The 20279-nt window shown below is 34.7% G+C and overlaps 1 protein-coding gene across 3 annotated transcripts in view; it reads left to right on the forward strand.

The window, feature by feature from the left end:
* The window catches only part of ATR (ATR serine/threonine kinase), a 96549-nt gene extending 77030 nt beyond the window's left edge, over positions 1 to 19519 (forward strand). For 2 of the 3 annotated variants that reach the window (XM_032346879.1, XM_032346887.1), the window contains 11 exons: positions 422 to 519; positions 1678 to 1910; positions 2881 to 3015; positions 4502 to 4702; positions 6685 to 6828; positions 10695 to 10845; positions 14068 to 14224; positions 14339 to 14492; positions 15642 to 15793; positions 17964 to 18069; positions 19155 to 19519. In XM_032346879.1, the coding sequence (XP_032202770.1) occupies positions 422 to 519; positions 1678 to 1910; positions 2881 to 3015; positions 4502 to 4702; positions 6685 to 6828; positions 10695 to 10845; positions 14068 to 14224; positions 14339 to 14492; positions 15642 to 15793; positions 17964 to 18069; positions 19155 to 19328 (1705 nt within the window). In that variant the 3' untranslated portion in view covers positions 19329 to 19519. Of the gene's footprint in view, positions 1 to 421; positions 520 to 1677; positions 1911 to 2880; positions 3016 to 4501; positions 4703 to 6684; positions 6829 to 10694; positions 10846 to 14067; positions 14225 to 14338; positions 14493 to 15641; positions 15794 to 17963; positions 18070 to 19154 lie in introns of those variants that run through there. The other variant, XR_004286735.1, reaches the window with a different exon arrangement.
* The last annotated feature ends 760 nt before the right edge of the window (positions 19520 to 20279 follow it).

Below are 20279 nucleotides of genomic sequence, written 5' to 3' on the forward strand. Positions count from 1 at the left end.
TTTATATATTAGTGTATTATAATTACATAGCATATTATCTCATGCCTGTTTATATTTTCACATATTATTTCCTAAGAAGTAATAATGACATTCCACTCATTCTTTTTAAGATTTTGTTTATTTGAGAGAGCAAGTGAGCATATGAGCATGGGAGGGAGGGGCAGGAGGAGAAGCAAGCTGAGCAAGGAGTCTAATGCGGGCCAATCCCAGGACCCCGAGATCATGACCTGAGCTAAAGGCAGACACTTAACCAACTGAGCCACCCAGGTGCCCCATGTCAAGGATACTTTTGGATAATTATTTGATCTTGCAAACAATTTCTGTTTATATCTGTCAAGTGATAGTTTAAGTCTTTACATTTTTACTCTTATAATGTAAAAAAGAGCACTATGTTAATAGCATCTTTTCTATATAATTGCAGATCTCTTCAATATGGAAACCAATTCATATATCAGTCAATGCCACGAATGTTATCACTATGGCTTGATTTTGGTGCTAAAGCATATGAATGGGAAAAAGGTATAATTTTTTATGTAAAAGTTTTAAGGGATAAGAAAAAAAATTTTTTTTTTAAAGATTTTATTTATTTATTTGACAGACAGAGATCACAAGTAGGCAGAGAGGCAGGCTGAAAGAGAGAGAGGAAGAAGCAGGCAAAGAGCCCGATGTGGGACTCGATCCCAGGACCCTGGGATCATGACCTGAGCCGAAGGCAGCGGCCCAACCCACTGAGCCACCCAGGCGCCCCAGGGATAAGAAAAATTTTAACTTTGGTATAAAGTCACATTGGCTTGACAGTCTAACTTAAAAAAGCTAGGAATGAGTTTGATAATTTAAATTGAATATAAATGTGAGCAAGAATATTAACAAAGAGGAGAAACACTGAACACATAGACATAAGTTGTTGCAGTTCAAGGCTGCAAATGAGAATCTACTTAATCCTTCCTGAACCTGGGCGCCTGGGTGGCTCAGTGGGTTAAGCCGCTGCCTTCGGCTCAGGTCATGATCTCAGGGTCCTGGGATCGAGTCCCGCATCGGGCTCTCTGCTCAGCAGGGAGCCTGCTTCCTCCTCTCTCTCTCTCTGCCTGCCTCTCTGCCTACTCGTGATCTCTGTCTGTCAAATAAATAAATAAAATCTTTAAAAAAAAAAAAAAATCCTTCCTGAACCTAATACATATTGAGAGATACTAATTTAAGCCAAATAATTTACCCTAAAAGTTATAGTGGAGTGAGACTTGTTCTGTGTTTCTAGTGAAAATTAATAGCCCTTGAGTTTTTTAATGGCCTGAAATATGTTTTCCTATTTAGACAAAGACAACTATGTTCACAGATTGGCAAGTGATCTAGTTTTAGGTGTGGGAATAACATATATTGTAAGCCTTTTTTTTTTTTTTTAAGATTTTATTTATTTATTTGGCAGCCAAGAGATCACAAGTAGGCAGAGAGGCAGGCAGAGAGAGAGAGAGGGAGAAGCAGGCTCCCTGCCGAGCAGAGAGCCCTATGCGGGGCTCAATCCCAGGACTGTGGGATCATGACCTGAGCCGAAGGCAGAGGCCTTAACCCGCTGAGCCACCCAGGCACTCCTTGTAAAGCCTTTTTTAAAACAAAATTTTTCTTCTGTAAAATGAACTGATACACTGTTTTTTTCTTGTTTTTTTAACTTTGATTTTTTTCCAGCTGGCCGTTCTGATCGTGTACAAATGAGAAATGATTTAGCTAAAATAAACAAGGTTATCACAGAGCACACAAATCACTTAGCACCGTATCAGTTTTTGACTGCTTTTTCACAGTTGATCTCCCGAATTTGTCATTCTCATGATGAAGTTTTTGTTGTCTTGATGGAAATTATAGCTAAAGTATTTCTAGCCTATCCTCAACAAGCAATGTGGATGATGACAGCTGTGTCAAAGGTAATCTAGTAATCACAGTAGTGTCTTTTTCCATTTTATATGGCATTGATTATTTAATGCTAATATGAAGATGCAAGTTCCAATGTTTCTTAGATTAGTAGCAAAACATAAGTTTTAAATATTTGAAAACAAGAGAAATTAAAGCATTATATATCATGTTAAAATTCAGAAATATTCACCATATCAAATGAAAGGACTAAAATGTTAAGGTCAAAGAATTCAGTATGTTTTTTCTCTGTGAAGTCAAATATAAACTGTTAGTGCTTGGTATAAAATGTTAGCCTATTTTTTCAAAGTGTTTTATCCAAGCTATGAATTTAAGCTATTAATAATAGAAAAACTTTATTGCATTATTAGTGGGTATTTATAAGATGGTAAATATATTTAATTATAAATATTTTAGAGAATTTGGAAAATGCACAGGTATAAAAAGGAAAATTAAAATTCACTAATACTATTAATATTCTTCTGTATTTTTGTATGTGTATTTTCTGTGCATATTTTAATGCTAAGTTTGGATTATAGAGATAGATAATTTGCTATATTTCACCTAACATTTTTACCATAGCATGTTCCTATGCATGAAATATTCTCTGAAGACACAATTTTAATAATTATATAAAGTTCTATGGTAGTTAGCTTATAATTATTTTCTATAATTTATTTAACTGCTGTATTTCCATTGTTTTGCTCTTATAATAAATATATCTAGATACATATATATTTATATTTATTTCTCATTATTCCACCAAGATAGAATGTAAGAAGAGAACTCATGAAGTCATAGGATAACAGCATTTTTGTGGTTGTTGATAGCATTGCCAAATTGATTCCCAGGAAATTTGATCAGTATAAATTTGATCAGTATAAATTCTCATCATGAATACTTTTTAAATTGTATCTATCAAAATTCTGTTCAGTTTTGTTTTTTAAATCTCTCATAAAACTATATTTAATTCTTTTATAACAGTCTTCTTATCCCATGCGTGTGAACAGATGCAAGGAAATCCTAAATAAAGCTATTCATATGAAAAAATCCTTAGAAAAATTTATTGGAGATGCAACTCGCCTAACAGACAAACTTCTGGAATTGTGCAATAAACCGGTATGATCATAAATCTTCCCACTTACAGACCAGTGTTGGATCATTATAAAAAACTTCTCTTATGATTTTAGCTGGTTTTCTTTCATTCGATTTAATTAAGTTTTAAATTCTAACATAAGTAGGTACACACATACATAAAAATTCATTAAACTGTATACTTAAAAATATGCGATTTATCTTAATAAAATGGTCTTTAAAATTTCTAAAGCTCTTCTTAGTGTAGATTCTGAGGGTAAATTATCCATATTAATTAGAAATAATTTAAGTAGAGGGGTATGAAATAAGTCGTAAAAATATAAATATGTAAAATACTCAGTCATTTCTGTTATTGTTTTGTGTCATATCTTTAAATTTTCAGAATTTATTACATTAACCTACATATATGAGAGGAAAGATGATTGGAGTTTTGGTTTTCATTTCATTCTGCCAGTACATACTTATTTCATTGCCTCTTGGCAGCATTAATGCTAAGTGAAACGAAGATAAAGAAGACATGCTCTCCTGCTTAGAGGTGCTGATAGTATTGTAGGGAGCTAAGGAGATGGTTATTATCTAGTTTAATGACTACTTTTTTCAGTATACTTGACTATGAACAACACGCTTATAGGGGTAACACTCTTTTACTCAAGGAAATAGAAGGGAAGAAACACTAAACATATGTATAGAAAAGGTAAAAGTAAGGAATAAGGATAGTTAGGAGGAAGGGGAAAGAGAGTCTTTATAGTTAAATAGCTAGATTTCACTTTACAAATATTTAGTCTATTAGCTGTTTATAGGTGAGAAAATAAAGACTAATCTCTTTTTTACCTTCCCTTCATCAATAAAAACCTTGAAAGAGTAAACTGCTTTTGTTATCTATTTTAGTCCTATTTGAGTAACAAATGTTACGATAATGGCCAAAATTTATTAAACACTGGCACTTTTTTAAGTGCTTTACATGTGCAAGTTTTTCAGTTCTTTATCTGAAATTTTTGTGGCCAGCTAGGCTGCATTTAGGAATTCAGAATTTTTCAGATTTTTCAAGGTAATATAATAGTGTATGTACTCAATATTCAGTGTCCCTACTGAGAGTATTCTGATAGAGTATCCCATAATCAGTTACATAACTGTTTCTGCAGTGAAATGTATTAATCTTTACTCTAAGTAAGAAGCTCAGGTTATCATTTTGCTGCCTAAGGAGATTTGGTACAAAAAAAGGCTTGATTTCCACAGCTCTTTGGATTTTGGAATGTCTGATAAATAGATTGTAGGCCTTTATTATCTCTATTAGTCATTAAAAGTCCACTGGTATAGGTACTATTATTGATAAGGCAAAAGAGTGCAGAGGGTAAATGAGATATATAACAAACTCTTAGAAAACTGCTGACTGCTTAACCATCGTAACTAAAATATTGTAAAAGTAAAAAATTTGTTTTGGTTGAGAATAAGTGTTCTGTAATTCAAGGTAAACCCATGAAAATTAAAATGTACTGTTTTCTTTCCCCAGGTGGATGGAAGTAGTTCCACATTAAGCATGAGCACTCATTTTAAAATGCTTAAAAAGCTGGTAGAAGAACCAACATTTAGTGAAATCCTCATTCCTTTACAATCAGTCATGATACCTACTCTTCCATCAATTCCAGGTGCCCATGCTAACCATGAGCCATTTCCTGGGCATTGGGCCTATATCGCAAGCTTTGATGATATGGTAAACTTCAATATTATGTAACTGTAACTGTGATTTTTAAATTTAGTTAAGTTAAAAACTTCAAATTGGGTTTTTTTTAAAGTGTTATTCTCGGAGACTAAGTGCATTTTTTTTTCTTTTTAGATATCTTATTTATTTATTTGAGAGAGAGAGTTTGAAAGGGTCAGAGGGAGAACCAGGCTCCCCACTGAGCAGGGAGTCTGATGCAGGACTCCATCCTGGGACTCCGTGATCATGACGTGAGCTGAAGGCAGTCGTTTAACCAACTGAGTCACCCAGGTGCCCCCTAAGTGCATTTTATTTGCAAAGAAAAAAACTACTAGAAATACAGAAAAGTAAAACTCTCTTATACTGATGGGATAAAATTGAATGTTAAAAATCCCATGTACTCAATATCTGTGATCTATAAAGATATCCATATGGAGAAGATTGATACTTTTCCAATGTGTATTATGAAGAATGAGAGCCATGCATCTTAAATAGCATAATAGAGAGATGGTTCTTTCACCATTTTTAGCTTTCTATGTCTTCCAGTGATCACCTTTTCTCTCCTAAGCTTCTCTGGTACATATTGCTAACATTATGTGTCTGTTTCTAATCAGTTACTACCTTTGTACTGTCAACTTTTCAACTATCTTTTCAACTTATCTTCTCCAGTGTATTATAAGATACACAGCATTCATGCTTATTCTCCTTTTAATCTTGTACTAGGACAAGATTGTACTTTAAAAAAAAAAAAAAACCATGTTAAACTGAGTATTTTGAATTTTTTTAGATGCTTATATTGTTTTAGTATGATTTCTATTTTTCACAATTTGATTTTTCCATGCTTTCTTTCATCCTGAAAATGGAGAACAAAATACTTTGTTTATACTTCAGGAGGAAGTAAAATTCAGCTAAGAAGAGCTTGATTTTTTTAAAGTATAACATGTGACTATGAATATGTGACTATTTTAAAGAAGTGGTACTAGAGCATTTCTAAGTAAATACTTTTGAAAACTGTTTGTTCCAGTAATTCTGTGTATCAAAATATTTGTTTAATTGCTTCAGAGCCAGTTACTAAACCACATAATGAAATAATTCTTACTTACAGTCATGCTTTATTTTTAACTTAATAGTATTCAGTTTATTAACTCACCTCATTAGGTGGACTTGATTTTGGAAGAGTTTCTTTTTTCTTTTCCTTTTTTTTTTTTTTTAAGATTTTATTTATTAATTTGACACACATAGGTCACAAGTAGGCAGAGAGGAGGAAGCAGGCTCCCTGCAGAGCAGAGAGCCAGATGTGGGGCTTGATCCTAGGACCCTGAGATCATGACCTGAGCTAAAGGCAGAGGCTTAACCCACTGAGCCACCCAGGCACCACTGAAAGAGTTTCTTTTTTCAAAAATCGAGTTAAATTAAATTGTTAACATTTCTTACCATTAAAGACTTTTAAAAACAGTGTCTCCAGCTCTCAAGACAGGTTCCAAAAATCTTTTAGGGGCACCTGGGTGGTTCAGTCAGTTGAGGGGCTTCCTTTGGCTCATGTCATGATCCTGTGGTCCTGGGATCCAGACCTTTATCAGGCTCCTGCTCAGTGGGGAGTCAGCTCCTCCCCTTCCCTTTGTCCCTCCTTGCTGCTCGCTCATGCTCCCATATGCTCGCTCTCTCTCAAATAAATCTTTAAAAAAAAAAAAATCTTTTAAATATTGTGGCTGTCCTGAAGATGCTGCCTAAATTTGGATGTGTAAGTACTTATATTGCTAATTAAGTATTCCTTTTACTTTATAACCATTCCTAATGATTGACAGTGGGTCTCTATTCATGGGTATTCTTTTTATAGACCATCCGTGATTATGATAAAAGAAATTATTAAAATAATACACTTACTACACAGTATAGGTTATTATATTCTTTTTGTTAGGTAACACAATATTTACATATAAAAATTTAAACAAAGAATCTTGACCTTAACTTATATATAACTTATTATCTTTTAGGTGGAAATTCTTGCTTCTCTTCAGAAACCAAAGAAGATCTCTTTGAAAGGATCAGATGGAAAATTCTACATCATGATGTGTAAGCCAAAAGATGACCTGAGAAAGGATTGTAGACTAATGGAATTCAATTCCTTGATTAATAAGGTTTGGAGATAGTTTGCTTTAATTTTAGAATTACTCTACTATCATGTGATAAGAGCTTTTCATAATACAGATAGACCATTGTTAAAAAGAGAATGAAATGTACTCTTTTTTGTTTTAATTGTTTTATTGGGATAAGACTTATATTTTAACCAGTTGAGTTCACTTCAGTGACATTAAGTACATACACATTTTTGTACAACTATCACCATCATCCCTCTGCAGAACATTTTTCATCTTCCCAAACTGAAACTCCTTAGTCAGTAAACAATAACTTCTCATTCCCTTCCTCCTCAGCCTCTGGTAACCACTGTTCTACTTTCTCTGTCATGAATTTGACTATTCTAGATACCTTGTAGAAGTCGAATCATATATTTTTTATGCCTTTTTACTGGCTTATTTCACTTAGCATTGCCTTCAGCGTTCATGAATGTTATATTATGTGTCAGAATTTTTTCCTGAGTAAGGCTGAATAATATACAACTGTATGTAGATACTGCATTTTGTTTATTCATTCATCTATCAGTGGACACTTGGGTTGCTTCCACTTTTTGCTATTGTGAATAATAAATAGCTCTTTGAATCCCTTCTTCAGTTTTGAGTATTTATCCAGAAATGGAATTGCTGGTTTCATGTAATTTTTACTTTAAAAAATAACATTGCTCTGAGGTTGCTGGGGGTTTGGTGGGGGAGTAGGGACAGGGTGGTTGGATTATGGATATTGAGGAGGGTATGGGCTATGGTGAGTGCTGGGAAATGTGTAAGCCTGATGATTCACAGACCTGTACCCCTGGGGCAAATAATACATTATATGTTAATAAAAATAATTTTAAAAATAAAAACAGTGTTAGCAATTCTCAAACAAAACCCACATTACTTTTATTATATTGAGAAAAACATGTAGTGCATGTTAGGGAAAATATTTTCTATTTAATGTTTAAATTATCTGTAATAGACTCTATCAGATGTGTTTGTTTTAGTGTTAGACAAAAGATATTAGGTTCTATTTTGGGATTTTTTTGTTTTGTTTTTAAATGATTTACTTATTTCAGAGAGAGTATACAGGGGCGGGGAGGGGCAGAGGGAGAGGGAGAGAGAGAATCTCAGGCAGATGCCCTGCTGAACACAATCCTGATTCAGGGCTTGATCTCACAACCCTGAGCTTATGACCTGAGCCGAAATCAAGAGTTGGATGCTTAACCAACTGAGCCACACAGCTGTCCCATGTTCTCTTTTTATCAACACACCCCTTGGAAGTGATCATTAGTATTTTTTTTGGTTCATTTGGTAAGTGCTTGATTTCTGTCTCAGAGATGATGTGAGAAATTTTACTAATTTTATGGATGACCTTAGGTATTTTGATTATTCTGTGGCCAGGTATTTGTAAATGCATAGCAGCTATTTTTTCTATTGGTGAAAATTAAACCATACAATAGAAAGATGAAATTTAATTATTTTTTAAGTAAACTTCTTGTCCCTCCTCTATCCTCTCCCCATATTTCACCGGCATCTCTTTTATTAGCAGGAAAATTTATGGACTTTCAACATAGAAAAGATGCAGCAATAGATAACTTAATTTTTAGAAAAGAATAACTATGGTTTGTACTTAGTGTAACCAAAAATAATTTTAAAAATATTAATATGACATTAAAAACCCATTTCAAAGGCACTAGGAAGCGTTATTTTTTATTTAAAATGCTTAGTAAATTGGTAACCTAATTCACTGACCATTAGTTTGTTCATCCGAATCTCCCTTTAGTGTTTTTCTGGTTAGGGGTATCAACTGGCCTGGCTTTACTTTATAAATTTATCTTAATCAGCTTTGTCACTGATTATTGCATTACTGTTCCATCACATTGCTATGGTAAAATACAGTAGCCTGATTGTGAAAAACTACAGTCTATATTGGACTAGGGGACCACAAACTGATCTCTACATGTCATTCTTTTTTTTCTTTTTTTGTATATTTTTTTTATTAACATATAATGTATTATTTGACTCAGGAGTACAGGTCTGTAAATCGTCAGGCTTACATACTTCACAGAACCCACCATTTCACATACCCTCCCCAATGTCCATAACCCAACCACCCTCTCCATAACCCCCTCCCTCTAGCAACCCTCAGTTTGTTTTGTGAGATTAACCCTCAGTATGGTTTGTCTCCCTCCTTATCCTATCTTGTTTCATTTTTTCCTTCCCTACCCTCCAAACCTCCCACGTTTCCTCTCAAATTCCTCATATCAGGGAGATCATATGATAATTGTCTTTCTCTAATTGACTTATTTCTCTCAGCATAATACCCTCTAGTTCCATCCATATCATTGCAAATGGCAGGATTTCATTTCTTTTGATGGCTGCATAGTATTCCATTGTATATGTATACCACATCTTCTTTATCCATTCATCTGTTGATGGACATCGAGGTTCTTTCCATAGTTTGGCTATTGTGGACATTGCTACTATAAACATTTGGGTGCACATGCTCCTTTGGATCACTACATTTGTATCTTTAGGGTAAATACCCAGTAGTGCAATTGCTGGGTTGTAGGGTAGCTCTGTTTTCAACTTTTTGAGGAACCCCCATACTGTTTTCCAGAGTGGCTACACCAGCTTGCATTCCCACCAACCATTTAGGAGTGTTCCCCTTTCTCCACATCCTCACCAACACCTGTCATTTCCTGACTTATCAGTTTGAGCCATTCTGACCAGTGTGACGTGGTGTCTCACTGTGGTTTTGATTTGTATTTCCCTGATGCCAAGTGATGTTGGGCACTTTTCATGTGTCTGTTGGCCATTTGGATGTCTTCTTTGCAGAAATGCCTGTTCATATCTTCTGCCCATTTCTTGTTTGGATTATTTGTTCTTTGGGTGTTGAGTTTGATAAGTTCTTAACAGATTATGGCTACTAGCCCTTTGTCTGATAATGCTGTTTGCAATATCTCTTTACATGTCATTCTAATACTGTACTGTTTGGCTGACATTTATATAATCAGTTTATTCCTGGGGCGCCTGGGTGGCTCAGTGGGTTAAGCCGCTGCCTTCGGCTCAGGTCATGATCTCAGGGTCCTGGGATCGAGTCCCACATCGGGCTCTCTGCTCAGCAGGGAGCCTGCTTCCTCCTCTCTCTCTCCTGCCTCTCTGCCTACTTGTGATCTCTCTCTGTCAAATAAATAAATAAAATCTTTAAAAAAAAAAAAAAAAAAAAGATAATCAGTTTATTCCTGAAGTTTAAAATATGTTTTTGGTTAGTGACTGTGCTTTTTATTTGGACAGATTGCAATTATATTTGTGTGCTTAGTTTGTTTATTTCATACAGTTTCAGAATTATACAAAATACTGTTCATCTTTACCTAGAATAATTCAGGATTAATCCGATGAGATGTAAAAAGGTTTCTTCTACTAGGAGACAGTTTTTCAAATGAAGCCATAATATTAAATTGCAAGAATAAAATGACATTTTGAGGTTATTACAAAACTCATACTTTTTGTTTAAATAATCAAAATTAAGCAGCAGTCTTTGTGCCCAAGGACTTAATATTTCAGTAATATCTATAAAGCAATAAAAAAATAAAAGAACATTTTGTTCTTGTTAAATATACAAGTATAATATTTTGAACACAGTATTGTTGTCACATTAACAGTGAATAATCAAAAAGAGTGACTTGCCTGACACATCTTTAATGATTTGGAAAAGACTATAGATACTATCCCAGTAGCTTCCTTTCCTATCATTCTGAAGAATTATTCATCTATACCACATAGTAAACTTTAACTGAGTTTCTTTTGCTATGAAATGAATAATCTTTAGATATATTTGACATGACATTTGGAAATTCTGAATTTTTAAGTTTATGTGTTTTTTTTAATAGTGCTTAAGAAAAGATGCAGAATCTCGTAGAAGAGAACTTCATATTCGAACGTATGCAGTTATTCCCCTGAATGATGAATGTGGGATTATTGAATGGGTTAACAACACTGCTGGCTTGAGACCTATTCTGACCAAACTATATAAGGAAAAGGGTACTAAAATTAATTCTTAAAATATAAATATATGGGGGTGCCTGGGTGGCTCAGTTGGTTGGACAACTGCCTTCGGCTTGGGTCGTGGTCCCAGGGTCCTGGGATCGGGCCCCATGTCGGGCTCCTTGCTTGGCGGGGTGCCTGCTTCTCCCTCTCCTTCTGCCTGCTGCTATGCCTGCTTGTGTTCTCTCTCACTCTCTGTCAAATAAATAAATAAAATTTTAAAAAATACATATATATATATGACTATAAAATCTGACAATATGCATAATTATTAAGATGATGTTATACCTTTTCTTGTATAAGCCATAGTAGAATTTCTAGGTCAAATGAGGCTCAATATACAGTAGTTCTTATGTGTTTTTCTTCCTAGTGTTTTATTCCCTTTCTTATCCTCATTATATCATTATCCCAAAAGAATTTGATGTAGCTTATAAGAATGTATGAATTTGATATAGTTTTTAAGAATGTACACTAAAATTTGTTTCTTCACAAAGGTATTGGTTAGTGATTCGGAAACTACTTTATGTGTATACTCAACTTTAGCAAATAAATAAATATGTTATGGATAATGAGAACTAGCTTTTTCACTATGAGAGAAAGAAAAGGAAAGGGAAGGCTAGAATAGAGCCACAGGTATTAGATTGGAATTAGAGTCTCCACCTGGACAAATCTGGGATAATTTGGGCAACAAAATAAATAATGATATAGTATTAGATTAACTCATGGAATAAAATAAATAAACATGCTGGGGCACCTGGGTGGCTCGGTGGGTTAAAGCCTCTGCCTTTGGCTCAGGTCATGATCTCTGGGTCCTGGGATCAAGCCCCGCATCGGGCTCTCTGGTTAGCGGGAAGCCTGCTTCCCTTCCTCTCTCTCTGCCTGCTGGTGATCTCTGTCTGTCAAATAAATAAATAAATAAATATTTAAAATAAATAGACATGAATCCATACTCATATAAATAATTAAGTAGGGAAGTAGGAATAGTTCTTCCTTACAATAGAATTACAGTGAATAAATGTAGAGAAAATGATGGAAATGGAAAATAACCAATTAGCAAGTACCACAGTAATAATTGTTGCAGGCAATGAATATCAATGGATCCTAAAATGAATGAGCAAAAGTGTGATGAGAAACAGGTTATTTGTTGGGTCTCAGAGTATCTCCCCACAGCATACTTATTATAAAGGGGAAAAAATAGTAACTTTAGAGTGGAGAAACAAAAATATAACTCTTTAAAAATGTCAAGGTAATGAAAGACAATGACAGAAATTTCCCAGATTTGAGGACATTAAGGAGACATGACAGCTGAATGTAATATGGGGTCCTGAGTTGGTTCTGGTCCAGAAAAAAAGACAGTAGTGGGACAGTTGGTGAAATTTGAATAAGATCTGAAGGTTAGTCAATAACATTGTAACTATCAATTTCCTAATTTAGGTAATTGTGCTATTATTAAAAAAGACATGAACATTAAAAATAGCTAGGTGAAGAATATATGGGTATTCTTTGTATCACTATGCAATTTTGTTGTAAGTCTAGAACTATTTCGAAATAAAATTTTTATTGCATATGATGCAGGCTGTTATAAGTAAATAGATGAAGTTATCAGAATAAGGTAGAAAATAAGTGTATCCATTTCCCTAGGGCTGCTGTAACAAAGTCCTACAAACAAAAGAAATGTATTTTCTCACAATTTGGTAGGCTATGAATCCAAAATCTTGGTGTCAGTAAGGCCAGATCTCTCATAGCTCTAGGTGAGAATCTCTTTCAAGACTTTCTGTCAGCTTCTGCTATCTCCAGCAATCTTTGATGTGCCTTAGTTTTATAGATGGATCATTTCACTCTCTCTCCTGTCATCATATAGTGTTCTAAGTCTGTATGTCTCTGTTTTCTCTTCCTATATAACATTTTATATAGTAGTCATATTATAATAAGGGCCCACCCTAATGACTTCATCTTAACCTGATTACATGGGCAACAACTCTGTCTTTCAAGGTCACATTCACAGGTCCTAGGGGTTAGGTCTTAAACACATTTTTTTGAGGGTACAGTTTAACCCATAACAATAAGTGATACAGATAAATTAAACTGTATTATTGTGCTAAGTATGTTATATACTTTATTTTTTATTATTAAGTCTGAGTATCTCTATTTTATATACAGTGCCAGAGGTTAAGTAACTTACCCAAGTTCACAAAGTTGATAAGTTGCAGAGCTGAAACTCAAAGATTGGACTCTTATTGCAAGGAACTTGCTATTGATATTTTATTAGAAAGATAAAATATTATGTGTGATTTAATTATTGCTTTTTGTTGTTAAAAATAGTAAAATTTTTTTTTATATCATAAACACATGGGAACTGTAACATTTGAATCTAAAAACCTCAAATCTCAGGGCAGCGGGGTGCCTCAGTTGGTTAAGTGGCTATCTTCAACTTAGGTCCTGGGATCGAGCCCCACATCGGGCTCCCTGCTCAGTGAGAGCCTGTTTCTCCCTCTCCCTCTGCCTGCCGCTCTGTCTACTTTTGCTCTCTCTATCTCTCTATCAAATAAATAAATATTTTTTAAAAAATAAAAACAAAAAACAAAAAACGCTCAAATCTCAAAGTTGTCTATAAAACTTTTGGCCATGATTCAGGTATAAAAAGCACCAAACCAAGGTGGGCCTAAAAGGCATTTAATAGACTGGAGTCATTATACAGGCTAACCAGTGTATCAGAAGAAAAAGTTCTGTTTCTCCAGATGATTTTCATTGTACAAGATTAGCTCAAGAACAAGGTGTACAATGAAGCTTATAGGCTAACATTCATACAGAGTAAATTATTTCAGAGCACCATTGTAGGTTTTTAAATAATGATTCTGTATGGATCTATACTACATGCTGAGGAACAGAGAAATCACTATAACTTTAGTGAGGGCTGCAGCAATTTTTATAATTCCAAGGGTACTCTTTACATTGGATTTATTCTGAGTGATATTTTCTGGAATTAGTTGATTCTACAACATTAGTTTTGTTGACATTTTCATCAACAAGTAGCTTCACTTCAGATAAGTATAGGGAAACATAATGTGTTATTTTATTATAATAAGTTTACCTATGCATAATTGCAATTTTTCTGTTCTTGCTTTTTTGTTTAACAATTTGAATAAAAATAGGTTTTTTTATAAAGTTGCCTCTTTTCTTCTGTGGCTTGTGATTAATGGAAAACACTCTACCTTGCAGGAGTTTATATGACAGGAAAAGAACTCCGCCAGTGTATGCTACCAAAAGCTGCAGCTTTGTCTGAAAAACTCAAAGTGTTCCGAGAATTTCTCCTACCGAGGCATCCTCCAGTTTTTCATGAGTGGTTTCTGAGGACATTCCCTGATCCTACATCATGGTAAGTTACCAAGAAGATAATACATTGTTATGGTTAATGTTTAAAAAAATATTTTAGATTTATGTTGCCTCATCTGGCATAAAGATACTTGGAAAGCCTTGCGATTTTCTTTAGGTACAGTAGCAGATCAGCATACTGCCGTTCCACTGCAGTTATGTCAATGGTTGGTTATATCCTGGGGCTTGGAGACCGTCATGGTGAAAACATTCTCTTTGATTCTCTGACTGGTGAATGTGTACATGTAGATTTCAACTGTCTCTTCAATAAGGTAGGTGATGTGACTTACTCTAGTAATTGTATCTTTTCTCCCAATTTCCTTTGTTCAACAACTGTTTTTCTTAAACATACCCATTGGTGGCAGTTATAGTCACAGTTGAGTCACACTAAGAGTTTGTTGACTGGTTTTGATTGGTGAATCCCTGAGTCCTCAGTAAAGTAACTTAAGATGAAGAGAACTCAGAATAGTGATAGAGTAAAATCAGCACTGAACTTGAAATCCAAAGGTTCAAGTTCTGACTCAGTTCTTAGTTATGTGAACATAGGCAGATCAGGTCATTTTACTGAGACTTGGTTTTAGAGAGACATAAGAGTTTAATGTGAGCGTTTCCAAACCTGGCAGCGTTATCAGAATCATCCAAGAATTTAAGCAAAATATGCAGATACCTTGCAGACATACCAGGAGATTCTGTAGATCCAGAGTGGGGCCTGGGAATAAATTAAGGTGGTTGGACTCTCCCTAAAGCCCCTTCTAATTTTCCAATGTTAATGATTCTAGAAGGCAGACTGGTAGGTTAACCCCCAATTTTCTTCATCCCCATTTTCTAAGGATTGCCTTCTGCTGTCACAGGAAACCAAGAAAATCAGAGTTAAACCACTAGTATATGTTAAAACGTACAAGAAAGGAATTTAGGGAAACTCAGTAAGTTTGGGGATAAAAAGTCCTTATGGGAGGCAGGTTGAGAATGGCAGAAAGTAAATGAACTGGACTTCATTATATTGTATGTTATATATTCTGTCTGAGGGATATGAACATCTAACATTTGGCTGTTTTTCTTCCTTTCCTGCTTTAAAGTGAATGTTTTTAAAAAGAAAAATATAAGAATATTTGGTTTTATTTTATATTATTCAAGAAGAACAATAAGGAAGTTAATATGATACTAAATGTTGAAAGAAATAAAAATTTCTCTATAGTATTATTCATTATACTGATTCAGTGACAGGTGATCATCCATCCTCTAGATCAAAGATAGAGTTACATGGCTTCTTTGTGACAGAGGCCTTTAATGTAGTTAAAAATATAAATATTTTGACAGTACTTTGCACTTCGCTTAGCATCTAGACATGAAGTTCTAACTTTTTTGCATAAAGATTTAAAATTTTAACGTTGTTACTTTTTAATAAAATGCATTGTTTTAAGGGAGAAACCTTTGAAGTTCCAGAAATTGTTCCATTTCGATTGACTCATAATATGGTTAATGGAATGGGTCCTATGGGAACAGAAGGTCTTTTTCGAAGGGCTTGTGAAGTTACAATGAGGCTGATGCGAGATCAGAGAGAGCCTTTAATGAGGTAATTACGTGTGTTTTATAAACAATTTAACAGTAATCTTGAATGTAATTATTGGTTCCTAAATATTGTTTTTTTATACTAGAAGCCACTTTGCATTGGTTGAAGTAGATTTTTTTAAATAATAGCTTTTTTAAAAACATTTTATTTATTTGACAGAGAGACAGTGAGAGAGGGAACACAAGTAGCGGGGGTGGGAGAGGGAGAAGCAGGCTTCCCAGGGAGCAGGGAGCCCGATGCAGGTGGGGCTCATTCCAAGGACCCTGGGATCATGGTCTGAGCCAGAGGCAGATGCTTAACAACTGAGCCACCCCGGCGCCCTAAATAATAGCTTTATTAAGGTATAACTTATAGTTCATTGCAGCATTGTTTACAATAGCCAAGATATGGAATAAGTCCAGGTGTCCATCATTGATGAATAGATAAAGAAGATGTGGTATATGTATACAATAGAAAATTATTTAGCCATAAAAATGAAATTTTTCCATTTGCAATGGCATGGTTGGAGCTAGAGCGAATAATGCTGAGTGAAGTAAGTCAATCAGAGAAAGAAGAATACCATGACTTCACTCATATGTAGAATTTAATAAACAAATCAGACAGGGAAAAAAATAAGAGAGAGAGAGACAAAGCAAGGAACAGACTCTTATTATAGAGAGCAGTCTGATGGTTACACCAAAGGGGAGAGTGGGGGATGGGTGAAATAGGCAATGGGAATTAAGGAGTATACTTGTCATGATGTGCACAGGGTGATGTATGGAACTGTTGAGTCACTATACTGCTGTACACCTGAAACTAATATAACACTATGTTAAGTAACTGGAATTAAAATAAAAGCAAATGAAAAATAAATAAAACCTGAGCTCATAGATACAGAAAACGGACTGGTGGTGGCCAGCGGTTGGGGGTGGGGGCTGGGCAAAATGGATGGAGGTACAAACTTTCAACTATGAAATAAGTCATGGGAATGTTATGTTTATGTTCTTGGAGCAACTGGTATTAACTACCTTATTGTTAATAATATTTAAAATAATATATGTTTTTGTTAAGAAATAAGCTGTCTTTTTTTTTTTTTTTTTAAGATTTATTTATTTGAGAGAGCACAAGTAGAGGGGGCAGAGGGAGAGGGAGAAGCAGACTCCTCACAGAGCAAAGGAATGTTATGTACAGCATCTTGTGAAACTCTAAGAGCCCCTTCCAATCTGGGGAAGTCAGGAAATAATTTCTGGAGGAAGTAGCTGAAACCTTAATGATAAATGGAATTGACCACACAAAGGGGAAGCGAGTGTTATGAGTGAAGAAATATCAAGACAAGTGAAAGCATGGACTGCCTAAAAAATGTAATTCTGTTTTCTAGAGCATACACTTCACGTAGATGGCGCTGTGATGATCACACAGGTGGGCAGGGCTAGATTATGAAAAGACCACATGGGGCCGGTTTACATGTTTACACCTAGTCCTGAAAACAACCAGAAGCAGTGGGGGTTGGGGTAAGAAGAAAATTTAAAAATAAAAAAAAAAAAAAAACGAAGTCATCAGATTTACCCTGCAGAAAAATTACAGTTGCAGTCTGGGCTAGAGTCCAGAAAACTTGTTAGTGGACCATTTGAGTAACTTGGAAAGAAATGATGGTGCACTGGATGAGATAGTGACAGTAGTAATGAAGGTAAATAGATTCTAAAGGCATTTAGGAGGTAGAATTGAATGTTATAAGGAAGGAGAGCCAAGGGTGATTCCTAGACTTTTTTTTAGGACAAATGAGTGAATAATGTTGTTCTTTACTGATTTGGGGAATACTGGTGAAATAGTTCAGGAAAGGATAATGAGTTTTGTTTTGGAAATACTGAATTTGAGGTGCCTACAAGAAATCTGAGTGGGTTTTTCCATAGGTAGTTTATAGAAGTGTACTGTATGCATTTAGAAATGCACACAGAACTCACCTTGCTCTACTCTCCAAGAGCGCCTCAGATCCCCCTCTGTCTTCCCCTTTCCTCACTTTCCTTTCAACCCCTCAGTCCAAAACAGTAAGTTCACATCTTAATGATGCAGTACTAATGTATATTATAAGAATATTACCATTAGCTTCTCATCCTTATTTTTCACCTAAATGTTGACTAGTAGTGACATTTCTTTTTACAAAGATAACATTATATTATATTTATTTACATTTTAGTGTCTTAAAAACTTTTATACATGATCCTCTTGTGGAATGGAGTAAACCAGTGAAAGGACATTCCAAAGCATCACTGAATGAAACTGGGGAGGTTGTCAATGAAAAGGTTAGTAGAAGGTATAGCTTGATATGAGGTGACACAGTATGTCTCTATCAATGCGAATTGACTCAAAATACTGTCAGTGACTGACAGATGAATACTCTGAAAATCTAGTTCTTTATTTTATTATTATTACTATTTTTTTTAAGAGAGGGAGGGGAAGGGGCAGAGGAAGAGGGAGACAGAGAATCTTAAGCAAGCTCCATGCCCAGCACTGAGCCTGACATGCGACTCAGATTTCACAACCTTGAGATCATGGCCTGAGCCAAAATCGGTAGTTGGATGCTTAACCAATGGAGCCACCCAGGTACCCCTGAAATGTAGTTCTTTAGTATGAAGGTGTCAATAAGTTTTCTTTATTGTCATTACTAATGTTAACATTATTATAATTTGTGTAATAAAGTTCAAGACACATTTATTTAACTTCAGATGGTTTAGAATTATGAGATACAATGGGAAAAGCTTGCGCATAGATTGCCTGAACTTACAAAGCAGCAGGTCTCAACTTTAATATATGGCAATTTACTCCTTCCTAAAGTTGCTTGAAGTCTCAAAGTTTGCAGATAATCATTTTTATTAAATGAGAATAGATTGAGGATTGTTTTTCTAATAACATTCTTATTTTTGCATTTTGATAAGCTTTCTTATTGAGAGAAATGTGTGCCATTCCAAGTAGCTTAGAACTCCATTTGCACTTAGTAACATAATCTAAATATTAGGCATTTAAAGTATTGTTGCTATTACTAGAATATTCATTCAAACATTTTAGTCCTAACATTTTGGGGTAAATTTTTTAAATTATTATTTTTCTAGAATTGTAGTGTGGAAGAGATTCCCAGGTTAGTCCAGAAAAATGTCCATGCAGTTGATGCTAAATCAACATTGCAAGCCTCAAAATCAGTTATCTCAAGTTGCATTTGTTTCATTTCTTCTCTCTTTTACCTGTTTTTGCTCCTAAAAAGGGGGTAATGATTCACAAAATGACATGAACATTTGTCAGACACCCAAAAAGTAGTAATTTCAAATTATCAACATTCAGGTGTTATTAGGTTCTTAGCACTTATGATTGATTGTCAATTTCTTCTTATTAGGCCAAGACCCATGTTCTTGACATCGAGCAGCGACTGCAAGGTGTAATCAAGACCCGAAACAGAGTGACAGGGCTGCCATTATCTATTGAAGGACATGTGCATTACCTTATACAAGAAGCTACTGATGAAAACTTACTGTGCCAAATGTACCTTGGTTGGACCCCATATATGTGAAATGAAACTACTTCAAAGAATATGCAAATAATCTAAAATTAGTGCATTTGGTATTACCTGTGATTGTTTATTCAGTTTCAAAGTACAGCACAAGTTTATGTTCTTGGAGCAACTGGTATTAACTACCTTATTGTTAATAATATTTAAAATAATATATGATGTTAAGAAATAAACTGCCTTTTTTTTTTTTTTAGATTTATTTATTTATTTGAGAGAGCACAAGTAGAGGGGGCAGAGGGAAAGGGAGAAGCAGACTCCCCACAGAGCAGGGAGCTTAACTTGGGACTCCATCTGGAGATTCCAGGATCATGAGCTGAAGGCTGATGCTTTACCAACTGAGGCAGCCAGGCACCCCTAAACTACTTTCCTAAAATAATTGTTCATTATAACTGGAGAAATGGAACATCTTATGTGTTTCTGTACTAGAAAGATGTATTTACAAGAAATAAGCCAGCCTGATTTCATTTTATAATTTTTATGAGTTTTCTTTTAAGTACTACTAGCAAAAGGATTCATTTGAACAACAGAAAATTACATTGAATAAATGCTGTAGGCACAGCACTATGCTAGATTCCTGCACAGAGCTACGTTCCCTGCCCTCTAGGAACTGACAGTCTAGTCTAATAAAACAGATATAAACATAATGCACACATAAAGCTCACTTAATAAAACTTTTGCATGGTTGAAAATAATAGAAAAAAATATAAAAAAATATAAACCAAGGGGCATGAATATGAAAACTAAATAATTTTAAAGATCCTGTCATACGGACAGTTTACCAGAAAACAGAATCTAGTAGTCTTAGAAGACACTTAAAATTTAACAAGATTTTGAAATTAAAGATTTTAATGTCCCATTTTTTGTAAATTTTCTTGCTGATGTAAAATAATTCACAATATTTACAAAATAATGCGGTTATTCAAATAAATGGAAAAATTCTTTATAACAGAA

The sequence above is a fragment of the Mustela erminea genome, chromosome 1 (assembly GCF_009829155.1).
Source record: "Mustela erminea isolate mMusErm1 chromosome 1, mMusErm1.Pri, whole genome shotgun sequence".
Lineage (NCBI taxonomy): Eukaryota > Metazoa > Chordata > Mammalia > Carnivora > Mustelidae > Mustela > Mustela erminea.